Consider the following 15,853-nt stretch of genomic DNA (forward strand, 5'->3'; position numbering starts at 1 on the left):
GTTCAGGTGTGCCCTGTTAAAGTTAATTTGTGGAATTTCTTTCTTTCTTAATGCGTTTGAGCCAATCAGTTGTGGTAAAAAACCAAGTCCATATTATGGCAAGAACAACTCAAATAAGCAAAGAGAAACGAATGAAGGTCAGTCAATCTGGAACATTTCAAGAACTTTGAGTGCAGTCACAAAAAAACATCAAGCGCTATGATGAAACTGGCTCTCTTGAGGACCGCCACAGGAAAGGAAGACCCTGTAAGAGGTGCTTAACTGGCTGCTGGGAAGTCAGGCGCGGGAGAGCAGAACTGGGTAATAACCGGAGCAGTTTAATGAGGCAAAACCGACTGCACCCAGAAAAACAAAATATAGGTTGAAATAACCCGTCGCAAACCAGTCTATAATACACATACACTTTACAACAAACAATTCCACACAGACATGGGGGGAACAGAGGGTTATATACACGTCATGTAATGAGGGAATGTAAAACCAGGTGTGTGGGAAAACAAAACAAATGGAAAATGAAAGGTGGATCAGCGATGGCAGAAGACCAGCGACGTCGACCGCTGAACGCCGCCCGAACAAGGAGGGGAACCGACTTTGGCGGAAGTCGTGACAGACCCAGAGTTACCTCTGCTGCAGAGGACAAGTTCACTAGAGTTAACTGTACCTCCGATTGCAGCCCAAATAAATGCTTCACAGAGTTCAAGTAACAACATCAACTGTTCAGACAGCATGAATCAGGCCTTCATGGTCGATTTTGCTGCAAAAAAAACACTACTAATGGACACCAAAAAGAAGAAGAGACTTGCTTGGGCCAAGAAACACAATCAATGGACATTAGACTGCTGGAAAGCTGTACTTTGGTCGGATAAGTACAAATGAGAGATTTCTGATTCCAACCGCCGTGTCATTGTGAGACGCAGAGTCAGTGAACGGAGGATCTCCGCATGTGTGGTTCCCACTGTGATGCATGGAGGAGGAGTGTGATGGTGTGGGGGTGTTTTGCTGTTGACACTCAGTGATTTATTTAGAATCCAAGGCACACAACCAGCATGACTACCACAGCATTCTGCAGCGATACGCCATCTCATCTGGTTTGTGCTTAGTTGGACTATCATTTATTTTTCAACAGGACAATGACCCAAAACACACCTGAGGTTTGGGATGAGTTGTACCGCAGAGTGAAGGATAATCAGACAAGTGCTCAGCATATGTGGGAACTCCTTCAAGACTGTTGGAAAAGCATTCCTCATAAAGCTGGTTGAGAGAATGCCAAGAGTGTGCAAAGCTGTCATCAAGACAAAGGATGACTACAGTGGTTCGTCCTTTAAAAGTTGCAGCGTACTGCAGCAAAGCTTGCGTGGTGCCGCATAATTCTATGGCACGTTATTTAAGTGCCACCCACTGGTAACATGAATGCTAGTTAGTGCTAGTTTGACCAACAGAGGGCATCTTTGAGAAGCATTTGACAGCCTTCATTCGTGGCTGTACAAGAGAATTGAAAACCTTTTTGTAAAAACATAGTATATGGGACTGATTAAGAAATTTTGCTCTGGGTTTCCGTTAGGATGGAACAGAAAATATGGCGCTGTACAACGTGATGGTCGGGAGTAGGCTACAATTCTGGGCTATTTAGCTAAAGAACTGAAAAAAGTGTGTGAGCAATGAGGCCTACAAACCTGACCTGAGTTACACCAGCTCTGTCCGGAGGAATGGGCCAAAATTCACCCAACTTAAGTTAAACAATTTAAAAGAAATGCTGCCAAATAGGAATTGAGTGTATGTAAACTTCTGACCCACTTGGAATGTGATGAAATTGTAAGGGTTTTCCTGTGGTGAAGCGGACCAAAATGCAGCGTGGTGGTTATTCATGTTCTTTAATAAAGGAACTAGACATGAAATAACTAACAAAACAATAAATGTGCGAAAACCTAAACAGTCATATCTGGTGCAAACACAGAGACAGGAATAATCACCCACACACAGTGAAACCCAGGCTACCTAAGTATGATTGAGAATCAGAGACATCTAATGACACCTGCCTCTGATTGAGAACCATACTAGGCCGAAACATAGAAATACCCAAATCATAGAAAAACAGACTGCCCACCCAACTCACGCCCTGACCATACTAAATAATGACAAAACAAGGGAAATAAAGGTCAGAACGTGACAGTACCACCCCCCCCAAAGGTGCGGACTCCGGCCGCAAAACCTTAACCTATAGGGGAGGGTCTGGGTGGGCGTCTGTCCGCGGTGGTTGGCTCTGGCGCGGGACCCCACTTCACCAATGTCTTAGTCCGCCTTATTGTCCGCCTCCGTGGCTCTCTAACCATGGCAACCCTTCTCAATGACCCCACTGGACAGAGGGGCGGCGGCTCTGGACAGAGGGGCTGAGGGGCGCCTCTGGGCTGAGGGGCGCCTCTGGGCTGAGGGGCGCCTCTGGGCTGAGGGGCGCCTCTGGGCTGAGGGGCGCCGGCGGCCCATGGCTGACCGGCGGCACTGGCGGCCCCTGGCTGACCGGCGGCTCCTGGCAGACAGGCTCCGGCAACGCTGGAGAGGAAGGCTCTGGCAGCGCTGGACTGGAGGGAGGCGCCGGAGAGGCGAGGTGCACTGTAGGCCTGATGCGTGGTGCTGGCACTGGTGGTACTAGGCCGAGGACACGCACAGGAAGCCTGGTGCGGGGAGCTGCCACCGGAGGGCTGGTGTGTGGAGGTGGCACAGGATGGACCGGACCGTGAAGGCATACTGGAGATCTTGAGAGCAGTGCTGGCACCAACCGCCCTGGCTGGATCTTCAGTCTAGCCCGGCAGATGTGATGAGCTGAGATGTAGCATACTGGGGACACCGTGCGTTCCACCGCATAGCACGGTGCCTGACCAGTACCACGCCCGCCACGGTTAGCACTGCTAGGCGCACTGTAGCGCTGAGCTGGCACAGGATGTGCAAGGCTAGGGAGGTGCACAGGAGGCCTGGTGCGTGAGGCTGGCACCATCTTCACCAGCCGACTAGCACACACCTCAGGACGAGAATGAAGAGCTGACCCAGGTGTCATCAAATCCTCGACACGCTCCGTCGACACGCACCAACACAGCAACTCCCTCATATCTCTCTCCTCCAATCTCCCCATTAACTCCTTCACCGTCTCTGCTTCGCTCACCTCCAACACCGGCTCTGGTTTCCTCCTTGGCTCCTTATGATAAACAGGGGGAGTTGGCTCAGGTCTGACTCCTGACTCTGCCACACTCTCCCTGTGCCTCCCCCCCCCCCCCCCCCCCCCCAAGAAATGTTTGGGGCTGACTCTCGGGCTTCCGTCCGCGCCACCGTGCTTGTCTCGCCAACCTCATTCTCCTGTAACCTTCCGCGCACTGCTCCATCGAATCCCAGGCGGGCTCCGGCACTCTCCCTGGGTTGACCGCCCACCTGTCTATTTCCTCCCAAGTCGTATACTCCAGACTTCTTAGCTCCTGCTGCCTTTGCTGCTGCTGCTGTTGCTCCTGCTGCAACTGTCGCTTCTCCTGCTGCTGCTGTTGCTGCAGCTGCTGTTTACCACGCCTCTTGGTCCTGTTGTGGTGGGTGATTCTGTAAGGGTTTTCCTGTGGTGAAGGAGAAGTGGACCAAAATGCAGCGTGGTGGTTATTCATGTTCTTTAATAAAGGAACTAGACATTAAATAACTAACAAAACAAGAAATGTGCGAAAACCTAAACAGTCCTATTTGGTGCAAACACAGAGACAGGAATAATCACCCACAAACACACAGTGAAACCCAGGCTACCTAAGTATGATTCTCAATCAGAGACAACTAATGACACCTGCCTCTGATTGAGAACCATACTAGGCCGAAACATAGAAATACCCAAATCATAGAAAAACAAACAGACTGCCCACCCAACTCACACCCTGACCATTCTAAATAATGACAAAACAAAGGAAATAAAGGTCAGAACGTGACAGAAATAAATTAAAGTTGAAATAAATCATTCTCTACTATTATTCTGACATTTCACATTCTTAAAATAAAGTGGTGATCCTAATTGACTTAAATCAGGGAATATTGACTAGGATTAAATGTCAGGAATGATGAAAAACTGAGTTTAAATATATTTGGCTAAGGTGTATGTAAACTTGTTTAGCACTTTTTTTAATTACTACATGATTCCATATGTGTTATTTCATAGTTTTGTTGTCTTCACTATTATTCTACAATGTAGAAAATAGTCAAAATAAAGAAAAACCCTTTGAATGAGTAGGTGTGTCCAAACCTTAGACTGTTACTGTATGTTTATTATTATATTGACAGAATAATTAAGTTTTAAATAACTAATTTCACCTATTGGTGAAAATGAAAAAAAGCAGACATGGAATATCCCTTTGAGCATGGTGAAGTTATTAATTACACTTTGGATATGGGATCAATACACCCATTAACTACAAAGTTACAGGAGTCTTCCTAACTCAGTTGCCGGAGAGGAAGGAAAACTGCTCAGGGATTTCATCATGAGGCCAATGGGGATTTTTAAACAGTTACAGATTGTATGGCTGTGATGGGAGAGAACTGAACATGGATCAACAACATTGTAGTTACTCCACAATACTTACGTAATTGACAGAGTGAAAAGAAGGAAGCCTGTACAGAACAAAAATATTCCAAAACGTGCATCCTGTTTGCTACAAGGCACTAAAATAATACTGAAAAGAATGTGGTAAAGTAAGCAACTTTAAATATGAAGAGTGGTACTCAGTAATGTGTTGTATTGGATTTGCCCCAAACATAACACTTTGTATTCAGGACATAAAGTTCAGGATGCATGTTTTGGAATATTTTTATTCAATGTTGATTCAACCAGTGGGAAGGTTCTATCTCACACAACATTAGTAATGTTCAGTTTAAGAAAACGGTAGTTATTTGAATACATAAATGATAGAATAACACTATTTTAACAAGATATTCAAAACACATCATCAAATACATTAAGAAATGGATTATGACCTTCAGATGGATTACTGTCATCACTGAACAACGATGTGACAACATCATTTACTTTAAGATTTCTGACAGTGTTGTTTTTTTGCCTGAATGCCTTTATTGCTGGCTAGACTAGCCGCCCACCATACTTCAAGGGATATGGCAAAGTATATTAAGTGGAAAAAAATGAAAAACTAGAAAGTTCAATCAGCATAAACCCTTTTGAACGGGGCGAGTCCTCTTAATTTATAGCATTTCCGTCACTGAGTCAACAAAACATTAGCAAAAGTTACCCAATTAGCGGGAGGGATTGGGCAACATCTTGTTAGCGCACTGTAATTATGTTCAGAATGGCTTCCATTCAAAACCCATAGAGCGCTGTGAAGCGCATAGCCTGAGGTCTGACGTTATGTATAGCATGTTACTGTACAGCCACTGCGTTCCAAATTAGGCGTTCATCAGTGCCAAATGCTATTTTAAACCTGTATATGTGTACATGTCTAACAATTGCTTGTTTTACATTTTGTTTGATTAAAAAGCAATGCTAACCTACTATAACGAAAGCTGGTTCAATAGCAATGCGTCTGGTGTCTTTTTTAAATCCTGGACATGCATTAGCCAAGTAGCCTATCCATAAAAGGTTTCTAAAATGGTTTACTCTTGAGGCTTTTGCATTATTCACATTTCACATAGGCATACCTGCAGTGCATAGGCTACTCCAGTCGGCTTGTATCCATCCCCATTTCCAAAGAGCGGCTCTTGACCGGTTACCAAATACACGCCAAACATATTCAATCATATAAAACCATGTTTTTCACTGTTGCTATTACTGGTTATTGTAATAATTAATATAGCTATTTTTTAAAACCATGTTTTTCACTGTTGCTATTACTGGTTATTGTAATAATTAATATAGCTATTTTTTACCAACTGAGGTACTCAAAGCACTTTGCATAGTAGAGGGAAACCAATGTACCAATGTATAGCACCCACCTGGGGGATGCACAGCAACCTATTTTTGTGCCAGAACACTCATCACACATCAGTTTAGAAGTGACATATGCCGATTTGGAATGAGGGGGATGATTAGGTGGCCATGATGGAATGGGACCAGGTTGGGAATTTAGACATGACACCAGGGTTAACACCACTAATCTTACAATAAGTGCCATGGGATTTTTAAATGATCACAAAGAGTCAAGGACACCTGTTTAATGTCACATCTGAAAGACAGCACCCTACGCAGGGCAATGTCCCCTTCACTGCTCTTGGGAATTGGGATTTCCTTAGACCGGAGGGAAGAGTGCCCCGTACTAGTCCTCCAACACCAGATCCAGCAGCATCTGATCTCCAATCCAGGGACTGGCCCAGATCCACCCTGCTTAGCTTCAGAGGCAAGCCAGCAGTGGGATGCAGGGTGGTATGCTGCTATTTATTAAACTATATCAATCCACAATGGACTACGAAGAGACTATTCCGTGCCCCCGGCCGAATTAAGACAACACAAAGACCGTCAGTAACCTACAGAACTTGAGACAACGGCATGCCGTATTAAGCTTTGAACAGCATTGATTGGCCTGTGAGTTTTAAGCCCTCTTCACACCTATAATGAGTTAAACCCAACCCTTTCCCACCACTGCCAGCTATTGCACTCAATTCCCTGTGATAATAGCTCAAATATTTTTGATACACCCCCGGACCTTTAGCCACACCGCCAGCGCTAAGATTTATCATTGCGCTAGCTTTGTAAAAATAGAACCCCCATGTCTACGATTTCTGACAATACCCCCATTCTTTTGAGACATAGTTACACACTTCTCCACGATAGTAAAGCCCAAGATAAAATGTGGTTTGCACAGGTAATCGTATGAATATTGTCAGATCAATCGGTGACGTGACAATTACTTGACAAATCGATAATCCACTTCTCAAACAAAATCAAATGAAAGCTGACCTGCGCTGTATTGTCAGGTGGCGTGGCTTGAGCCTTGCAACTGAAATTACATAACCTACAAATAAATCCAGCTCTTGCAAAATAAAAATATTTAGCTAGGTAAGTCTTTGAGAACAAATTCTCTTTTACAATGCCGATCTTGTAAAATGCATAATAATAACTGCACATCCCACAGTGCTTTATGGAAGACCTACAATCCATGCATGGTAAATGAAAGGGGCATGTTACTGTATGAAAAGGGCCCTGATTACCCCAATGTCCTACCCAGCCTGCAGATCGGCCAACATTGACCTGGTCCTCCTCATCGATGGCTCCAAGAGCATGCGTCCCCAGAACTTTGAGCTGGTCAAGCAGTTTGTCAACCAGGTGGTGGACTCCCTGGATGTGTCCGCCCATGGGACTCGAGTGGGCCTAGTGCAGTACTCCAGCCACGTGCGCACAGAGTTCGCCCTCAAAATGTACGAGAAGGCAGATGACATCATGAAGGCGGTGATGAACGTGGAGTACATGGAGAAGGGCACCATGACGGGCCTGGCCCTCAAGCACATGATGGAGAACAGCTTCTCGGAGGCCGAGGGTGCCCGCAAGAACATCCCTCGCGTGGGCCTGGTCTTCACTGACGGCCGCTCTCAGGACGACATCACTGAGTGGGCCAAGAAGGCCAAAGAAGAAGGTCAGTGACATAAACTTGTAAAGCTTCTGCAGTAATGTTTACATGAAGCCAAGGGAATGACAAAGATTGCATTAAAATGAGAATATCTTGCTTTGATAAGAGCTCATATAACATGATTAGGAAATATGGAATCAATTGGTTCATACATGAAAACAGTTTAACTTTTTCTTTAAAGCGTAATACGTACTACTTACAGACAATAAATGTGTCCAAATCGGCTGCCATTCGCTACTTTGGTGTGTTACTGGCTGTTTCAACAAAACAGTTCTTGCAATTAAATACAATTTAGGACTTCATCCAACATTTTTGTGACAGTGTGTTGTCCTCCTTGTCAGGAATCACCATGTATGCTGTTGGTGTTGGGAAGGCCGTGGAGGATGAGCTGCGTGAGATTGCCTCAGAGCCACTAGACAAGCACTTCTTCTATACCACTGACTTCACTTTCATCAACCAGATAGCCGAGAACCTCAAGCTCAATGTCTGTGCAGGTACTGTATTCTATGATCAAAGCTAATCACAAATCACAACACATTAGAACATGTTATTTTAGAACACAATCGTCTGTCTGTCTCTGTCTGTCTCTGTCTGTCTCTGTCTGTCTGTCTGTCTGTCTGTAAAGACAGTAAAACAAATCGCGTGTGTGTTTCAGAGGAGAGCCAGGGAGAGCTTGAGGTGAAAGACCCATGTGCCTGTGAGAGTCTGGTTGAGTTCCAGCAAGCAACAATGTCCACTCTGGAGCAGCTGAAAACAAAACATATCCTTCTATATACTGCACTTGTTCATTAAAGGTGCACTTTGTAGCTTGTCTTTTCCCTGTTGTAGCATGACCAATTACTGTATATGCGACTCGTTTCAGGAAAATAGGCATTTCGCACGTCATTACTTCACAGGATAACTATTTTAACTAAAACATTTATTTTTGATCAAAATGCGTTTTTGGCAGAAATGCCTTCCGGAAAATGTGAACTTTCATGTGCCTTAATAACAAACTTGTATGCCATCTGTAAATACGAATACAATTGTTAAATCACTAACCTAGTTGGTTTAGCCCCGGAAAAAGGGGAACCTTCCCGCTAGCCATAATTGGCTGAGATAATGGATCGGCTGGACATACCGAGAGATGAGTTTGGATTCGTCTGCCATGTAGCATGTGCAGGTAATCCTTTCTACCGTGGCTTTTTGTGAAAGATATTGTGAAAAAGTGCTAAAGTGTTGCTAATGCCCTCCACTTTCTGGAGGACAATCGTGCCATGCGGACTCTCTCTGACTGAAAATGAATCAGAACATGAGAAAATACCTGATTTACGTAAAAACATTTTCAATGAACCAGAACCATTGTAGAGTCTTCTGAAATGGAGATCAACAGTGTTGTTGTCACGAAAGAAGTTAACCGAGTTTTGAAATCAGTGGAATACCCGGTGGAAGCAAAGTATGATAGCTAAAATTCTGGCATTTGATTGCAAAAATGTGGAGGAAGTCAAAAAGAGAACACACAGAAGGCTGTTTGATAAAACACCTGTCTCTGGATTCCATCTTCAAACTAAGGGCAACCATGGCATCCGTGACAGAGAGGGAGAAGCATTCATCTATGCATACGGGTAAGAGAATCTAGCTAGCAACATTCAGGTATAAGTTTATGATTTTGTCAGAAAGTTGTTTTTATTGCGAATTAAAGTGTACGGTTAGCTAGCTAGCTAACACTGAGCCTTGTTGGTTAACTTTAGCTAACTGCAGATTCATGCATGGTGGATAGCTATGACAATCAGTATGGGTTGGGATTATTGCTACGTTCAAAACAATTGGGAACTCTGGAGGAAAAAAAATAGCTCCGACTGGGAAAAATCAATTTGAACGGTCATTGAACTCGGAATTCCAACTCAGGAACTCGGGCCTGTTTCTAGAGCCCCGACTTTCTGAACTGAAGATCACTGACATCATAATTTGACCTTGTATTTTTCCCAAGTTCTCGTATTTTTCCAAGTTTCCAGTTCCCAAGAGTGTGCTAAGCCGTCATCAAGGCAGCCTTGAAGAATCTCAAATATAAAATATATTTTTATTCATTGAACACTTTTTTGGTTACTACATGATTCCATATGTGTTATTTCATATTTTTTTAAGTCTTCACTATTATTCTACAATGTAGGAAATAGTAAATATCAAGAAAAACCCTTGAATGAGTAAGTGTGCAAACTTTTGACTGGTACTGTATATATATTTTTTATCATTACCTTAGATACTTTATAAATATGCATATAAGTGATATACTGTAGGCCCAAATCCTAATGCCTGTGTGTGTGTGTGCGTGTGTGTGTGTTTGTAACTCAAGTTGTTGCAGAGATCTTCCATTGACATCAATGCATCATTTATACCAAAGTCCAAATCTTGTGCACACTTTTCAAGTTAGGATTCAGCCCAACATCAATCCGATAATGCCATCCCATTCTACTACTACCCACCACAATATCATTCAACTCAGCCCAACTTTTTTCAGACAGGCTATTTGACAATAAAATTGAACGATGTGTTTATTTCCTTAACCCATTTATACTGGCGGGTATGACTGCACAATTGGAGGACATGGAGAACCAGCTGCTGTCACGAAAATGAGGGATGTCATTCAAGTAACCCAACAAGAATAAGGAGATGCTTTGAGCATAGAATCATTTTCCTGTCAAGAATGTAAAAGTAAAAACACAAGTCCTATCAATGTCGACTTTCCATGATGTAAATGACCCAAAACAATATTTTATGTAGAATATCTTATTTCAGTGCATGAATGTGGACATGCAATGGACTTAAGTCATGTCAAGCACATCCATACTTAATGTAGACATAAACACAGGCAACTAGAAAGTACAGCCATTGCTTATAACTTAAAGCTCCAATATGCAACTTTTTGGGCACCCAACCAAATTCACATAGAAATATGAGTTATAGATCTGTCATTGAAAGTCTAAGAAGCTGGTAGATCTATGCTTCCCGTTTTAAAGTTTTGTTTGTGTCTTTTTACTTTCATTTTTGTACATCTTCAAACAGCTGAAAATAAAATATTATTGTTTATGGAAAATATATTTCACAAGGATTTACATGGTACAATGATGCTCTACACTATAATGTCACTATGAACTTAAATTAGGCAAACTATTAGAATTTTAGCAACCAGGAAATGCAGGGGTCGATGTCTCCATAGTGCGTCTTAAATACACAGTATTTTTCTATTCTCACACCAGACGGTTTTTATTTGTGCTCCATTTATCCTTAATATGTTTTATATGGTTTGTTAATGTAATGTGTTTATGGCAAGTTTGATACCAGCAGTAAATAACTGGGGCAAAAAATAATTAATAAGTATTATTACCACTTCAAATTCGGACGCATTTTCTCATAGAAAGTAATATAATCCAATATTTTTAGAGGAATAAATGATAGGAGAGTCGTAAAGAATACAAAATTAGGGTTCCTGGATTCACAAAAGTGAAACCAAGCGTCACAAAATTACCTAGATCACAGCAAAACATTACTGTCAAGAGGATGAGAAAGTTCTGTATGAATTTGAGCTCCAAAAAGACATCCTAAATGAGTAATTAAGATCACATTGATTGTCTTACTTTGTAACTATTTATGAAGTTGAATGAGGTCTTGAATATACTGGTATATTATGTGAAATCAAAAAACCACCACAAAGGAAGGGAAGTTTACGCCCAACTTTTGCTGTGGTTTACTTAAGCAATAAGCCCCGAGGAGGTGTTTGTATATGTTCTTATGCATGACACAACGCGGGGTGCCTGGACACAGCCCTTAGCCGTGGTATATTGGCCATATATCACAAACCCACGAGGTGCCTTACTGCTATTATGAACTGGTTGCCAATGTAATTAGAGAAGTAAAACTACATGTTTTGTCATACCCGTGGTAAATGGTATGATATACCACAGCTGTCAGCCAATCAGCGTTCAGGGCTCGAACCACCCTGTTTATAATTTATTTTAAATGGAGTGAGCTTCTTTGAAGCATTTTACTGCATTTTCTTGAGACCGAGAGAATATCACTGAGCGATGTAAATGAACAAGAGGGCCTTTTAGTTTCTTTATTTAGTCTTGTATTAAACGACCATGTGATGGGAAAGATTTATACTCCTATATTTGGTTACCTGTATTTTTTGTATTTTTTCTAATAACCTTTTTCTGTAATGGTTGAAGACTCTATTCTGGCACAGATGGTAATAAAGACTGAACTGGCTCGTAGAATCATTGCAACCAGAGAGCAGTCACCCTGTAATTGGGCTGAGAAGTGTTGTTGCGTGTACCCCTGAGGGACTAAATTGACAAGTAATGTGTAGTGGGATCTTGCTTCATTATTGTTTGCAAACAGAGACATACTTTATGGTGATGAACTTCAGTTCTTATCTCCATAGATGTTCTAATCAGTCCCTGGGATGCCATGTTGTCGTTCCACAGGTGTCCCACCCTGGATGACCTTTGTCAGTAGCTTCTAATTAAGGCTAATGGGACGGAGCTCCCCTTTCCATTGCCGTGTTTGCCGACTCCCAGCCAAGACTGGAGAATGTGAAATGTCAGATGGTCCCCCAAGCCTTGGTAAAAGACATGTTAATTGTCCCAATAGGTAATCTGGCCTTCAACTCTCACAAGGAGCTGTGGAAAAACATATGCAACTGCTTTTCAACAACAATCGGCCTTTAAAAAGTTCTCAGTCTGGTGTAACATTGCCAAGTGAACGGAAGAAGCAGAGGAGCTCAGACAAGGAAGTGTTGGCACATACCATATAGCTGTCTATACACCGAGGTATCGCTCCCCCTTATAATTTGGGATCAAATATGCTCTGAAAGCAAACACGTTGACATGAGTACCCTGATATCGGGGAATTTGCTATATTACCATATAGCTGTCTAAAAGTAAAACCACTCCTGTATTGATTCAGCTGCTCTTCATACCATGCTTTATGTGTTGGTTTACTGGGTTTGATTACAGAAATTTGAGCTGAAGAGCACAATGTTCAGCCAATAAAATCATTTATTTTGGCCTCAATGGCCATGATGGCACAAGCCCAGGTACATATCAGCCTACATATGACCCTCCTGTGGGTCCTGAAGTGGGGCCCACTACACCTTCAATGCTAAACAGTGTAACAGTGTACATTCACCGGGTGTTAAGTGCATCATGGTTGAGTTTGTTTTGGTTAATTTTGGATGAAAAATAAATGTTTTAATAATCATATCAAGTGATAAATCATAGATGAGTGGACAGAATATATTCCACTCTTTAAAATGAAATAGGAAAAGAGAACCCATAGGCAAACATGCATGTTGCAATTAAGCACTCGGTAAACAATGCCAGCAATGTATGGAAAGACAGTTCAACAAAACAATAGCAGTTGTACATAGGTGAATATTGTGTAACCTTTATAAAAGCAGTGCATGGTCTACAGTATCAAAATGTCTTTAAGTTAGTAAACAGACTTGCACAGTGTTATTTGGAGTCTAAAGCACTGATGATATACAACTTTGGCGATTTTATTACAGCAGTTCATATTTGAGTCACCACCCTTTAGCAACTAACACATTAACAGTGATGTTTCCCCATTCAGGAACCACAAGAAACTGGTGAAATAAATGTAACAAAATGTTCAACATATGTAAATTGTGATTTTGATGAACTTTGGTGGTAACAGGGATGACACCTGTTTAAACCATAGTGTTAAAGTGGCATTTGGAGTCAACTTAAACCCACTTCGACTTCTTCAGAGGTCAATAAGTACATAATGTACATCTAATGTACTCATAGGCTGTGAGCCAGAAATCTGAGCGAGAGAGGCATAGGCTCTCCACAGATCCAACTGTGGAGATTGGAGATTGAATATATACAGTGTATTTGTTTAGGCTATGTCAATAAGCATGAATATATGAAAATGTATTTGGGCGTGGGCTTTGTAGCCTTCCCTTGATTATGCACAAGCTGTGAATGATCTATTCTAATGTGTCCATTGGGGATCCGATTATTTTCAAAGGGATGCTGATTTGAAATTAAATGTGAGGACAAATATTAAATCAAACCATTTATCAAATCCCAAGCAGCAGAAAACAAAACAATTAAAGGAATGTATTTAGCTAGAAAATATCAAAATAATCTGTCTTGGGCAATCGATGACAGCCAAAGTAAGTGGGAAAAAGGTGTTACATTAGATTATGAGTTAAACATCACTTAAACCATATCATGTAATCATGTTTTTTTCCAACACCCTCATGTGGCAAAGCTGTATGTGTGAGCAATATGGCCCGTGTTAAGGGAATGACCCTCCTTGTCAGAAGTTAGTCCCAGGACTCAAATTATACTATATAAACTCATGCCAGAGATGAAGAACATATTATGTCAGGTTGATCTTGAGATTAGAGGACATCTAGAAAGGTGAGTAGATGGTACATTACTGTACCTAACCAAGTCATTATTACAGCAAGATTTAGAAATAGAAGCAGTATGATAAAACTCATGGATGATGAGGTAAATATCTGAACTTTTGAGGATGTAAATGACAAAGCGCTCTCTGATTTACCTTATATTTCAGCCCAAATATTGCTAATCTACTGCATTACAGGTTGCAACTATTGAGCGATGAATTTCTCAGTCGATGGCAACGTCACATACGTCTCTCTCAACGTCAGAGACACGTTTGTCACGGCTTTGACAAAGAACATTATTGTGGTGGCACTGTGGATCTCCATCAACTACATCAATGGCACATTTGTCCACACCTTCTTGAAACACGAGACCTTCAATGTCAACCCTCGCTACATCCTCTTCATCCACCTGGTGATCAATGACATGATCCAATTGACCATTGCTGTCTTCCTGCATGTCATAAGCTACATCCTGTTCACAATCAATGTGTCTTTTTGCTGCTTTCTTTTGATGATCGCCATTTTTACCACTTTGAATACTCCTGTGAACCTGGCTACCATGGCCTTAGAGCGCTATATAGCTATATGTATACCGCTGCGCCATTCTCAGATATGTACAGTGCGCAGGACCTACATTCTCATTGGCATCATTTGGATCATGGCCGCCATTCCAATTTTGCCTGACCTTTTCATTCTCTTGGCCACAGAACCACTTCAGTTCTTCCACTCCAAAATATTCTGTAGCCGAGACTCACTTTTCCGCAACCCGTACCTGATAGAGAAGAAATATATTTCCCACGCTGTGTATCTGACTGTTGTTTGGTTCATTCTTTTCTATACGTATTTCAGGATCATGTTCACTGCCAAGGCGGCTCATGCAGATGCCAGGAAGGCTCGCAACACCATCTTGCTTCATGCTGTACAGTTGTTAATGTGCATGTTCACCTACATAGGCCCTTTGATTGACAGCCTGATGCTATATATATTTTCCACACATGCGCTGGAGATCCGGTTTACTAGCTATGTAATTGTTCATATTTTGCCCAGGCTTATTAGTCCAATAGTTTATGGGCTTAGAGATCAGACCTTTTGTAAGTATCTGAAGAGGTACCTGATGTGTCGGGTGAATGAGCATTTATCCTCAAAATGTGTCCCTTTCAAACACCACCAGCCAAGGGAAAAGGTCTTTATAGATCACATAGCAGGATAATTCTTCTCCATGTGTATATACTCTATATTTTCAGTGGTTTATTTTGAAAGGTGTGTAACTAAATTCATTTTCTCATGATATAGATATGTGTGTATATATGTATATATATATATATATATATATATATATATATATATATATATATATATATATATATATATAGAGATAACGGGTTTTATTGTTCTTCACCAAATAATTATGGCAGCAAGCTGAATTGTAATGAAAATGTGGAAGAAAAAATGTGTAATTCAATATCTATCTATCCACTGAGTGTAAAAAAAAACATTAAGGACACCTGCTCTTTCCATGAGACTGACCAGGTGAATCCAGATGAAAGCTATGATCCCTTATTGATGTCACTTGTTAAATCCCCTTCATTGTAGATAAAGGGAGGAAACAGGTTAAAGAAGAATTTGTAAGCTTTGAGACAATTGAGACATGGATTGTCTGTGTGCCATTCAGAGGGTGAATGGGCAAGACAAAATATTTAAGTACCTTTGAACGGGGTTTGGTAGTAAGTGCCAGGCACACTGGTTTGTGTCAAGAACTGCAATGCTGCTAGGTTCTTAATGCTTAACAGTTCCCTGTGTGTATTAAGAATGGTCCACCACCCAAATGACATCCAGCCAACTTGACAACTGT

At 41.7% G+C, this 15,853-nt stretch overlaps 2 protein-coding genes across 3 annotated transcripts in view; both read left to right on the forward strand.

The window, feature by feature from the left end:
* LOC139370700 (matrilin-4-like) overlaps window positions 1-10,656 on the forward strand; it is a 48,677-nt gene extending 38,021 nt beyond the window's left edge. For both annotated transcript variants that reach the window (XM_071110338.1, XM_071110339.1), the window contains 4 exons: window positions 7,185-7,589; window positions 7,925-8,077; window positions 8,239-8,343; window positions 10,138-10,656. In XM_071110338.1, the coding sequence (XP_070966439.1) occupies window positions 7,185-7,589; window positions 7,925-8,077; window positions 8,239-8,343; window positions 10,138-10,196 (722 nt within the window). In that variant the 3' untranslated portion in view covers window positions 10,197-10,656. The remainder of the gene's footprint in view (window positions 1-7,184; window positions 7,590-7,924; window positions 8,078-8,238; window positions 8,344-10,137) is intronic.
* Window positions 10,657-14,215: 3,559 nt separating this feature from the next.
* On the forward strand, window positions 14,216-15,211 carry LOC139369709 (odorant receptor 131-2-like). The gene has a single exon (XM_071108969.1). It carries the CDS (start codon window positions 14,216-14,218, stop codon window positions 15,209-15,211), a length of 996 nt encoding a protein of 331 aa, XP_070965070.1.
* The last annotated feature ends 642 nt before the right edge of the window (window positions 15,212-15,853 follow it).

This window comes from Oncorhynchus clarkii, chromosome 17 (assembly GCF_045791955.1).
Source record: "Oncorhynchus clarkii lewisi isolate Uvic-CL-2024 chromosome 17, UVic_Ocla_1.0, whole genome shotgun sequence".
NCBI lineage: Eukaryota > Metazoa > Chordata > Actinopteri > Salmoniformes > Salmonidae > Oncorhynchus > Oncorhynchus clarkii.

Coding starts and splice junctions, on each gene's coding strand:
- LOC139369709 (XM_071108969.1), top strand. CDS start 14,216: ATGAATTTCTCAGTCGATGGCAACGTCACATACGTCTCTCTCAACGTC.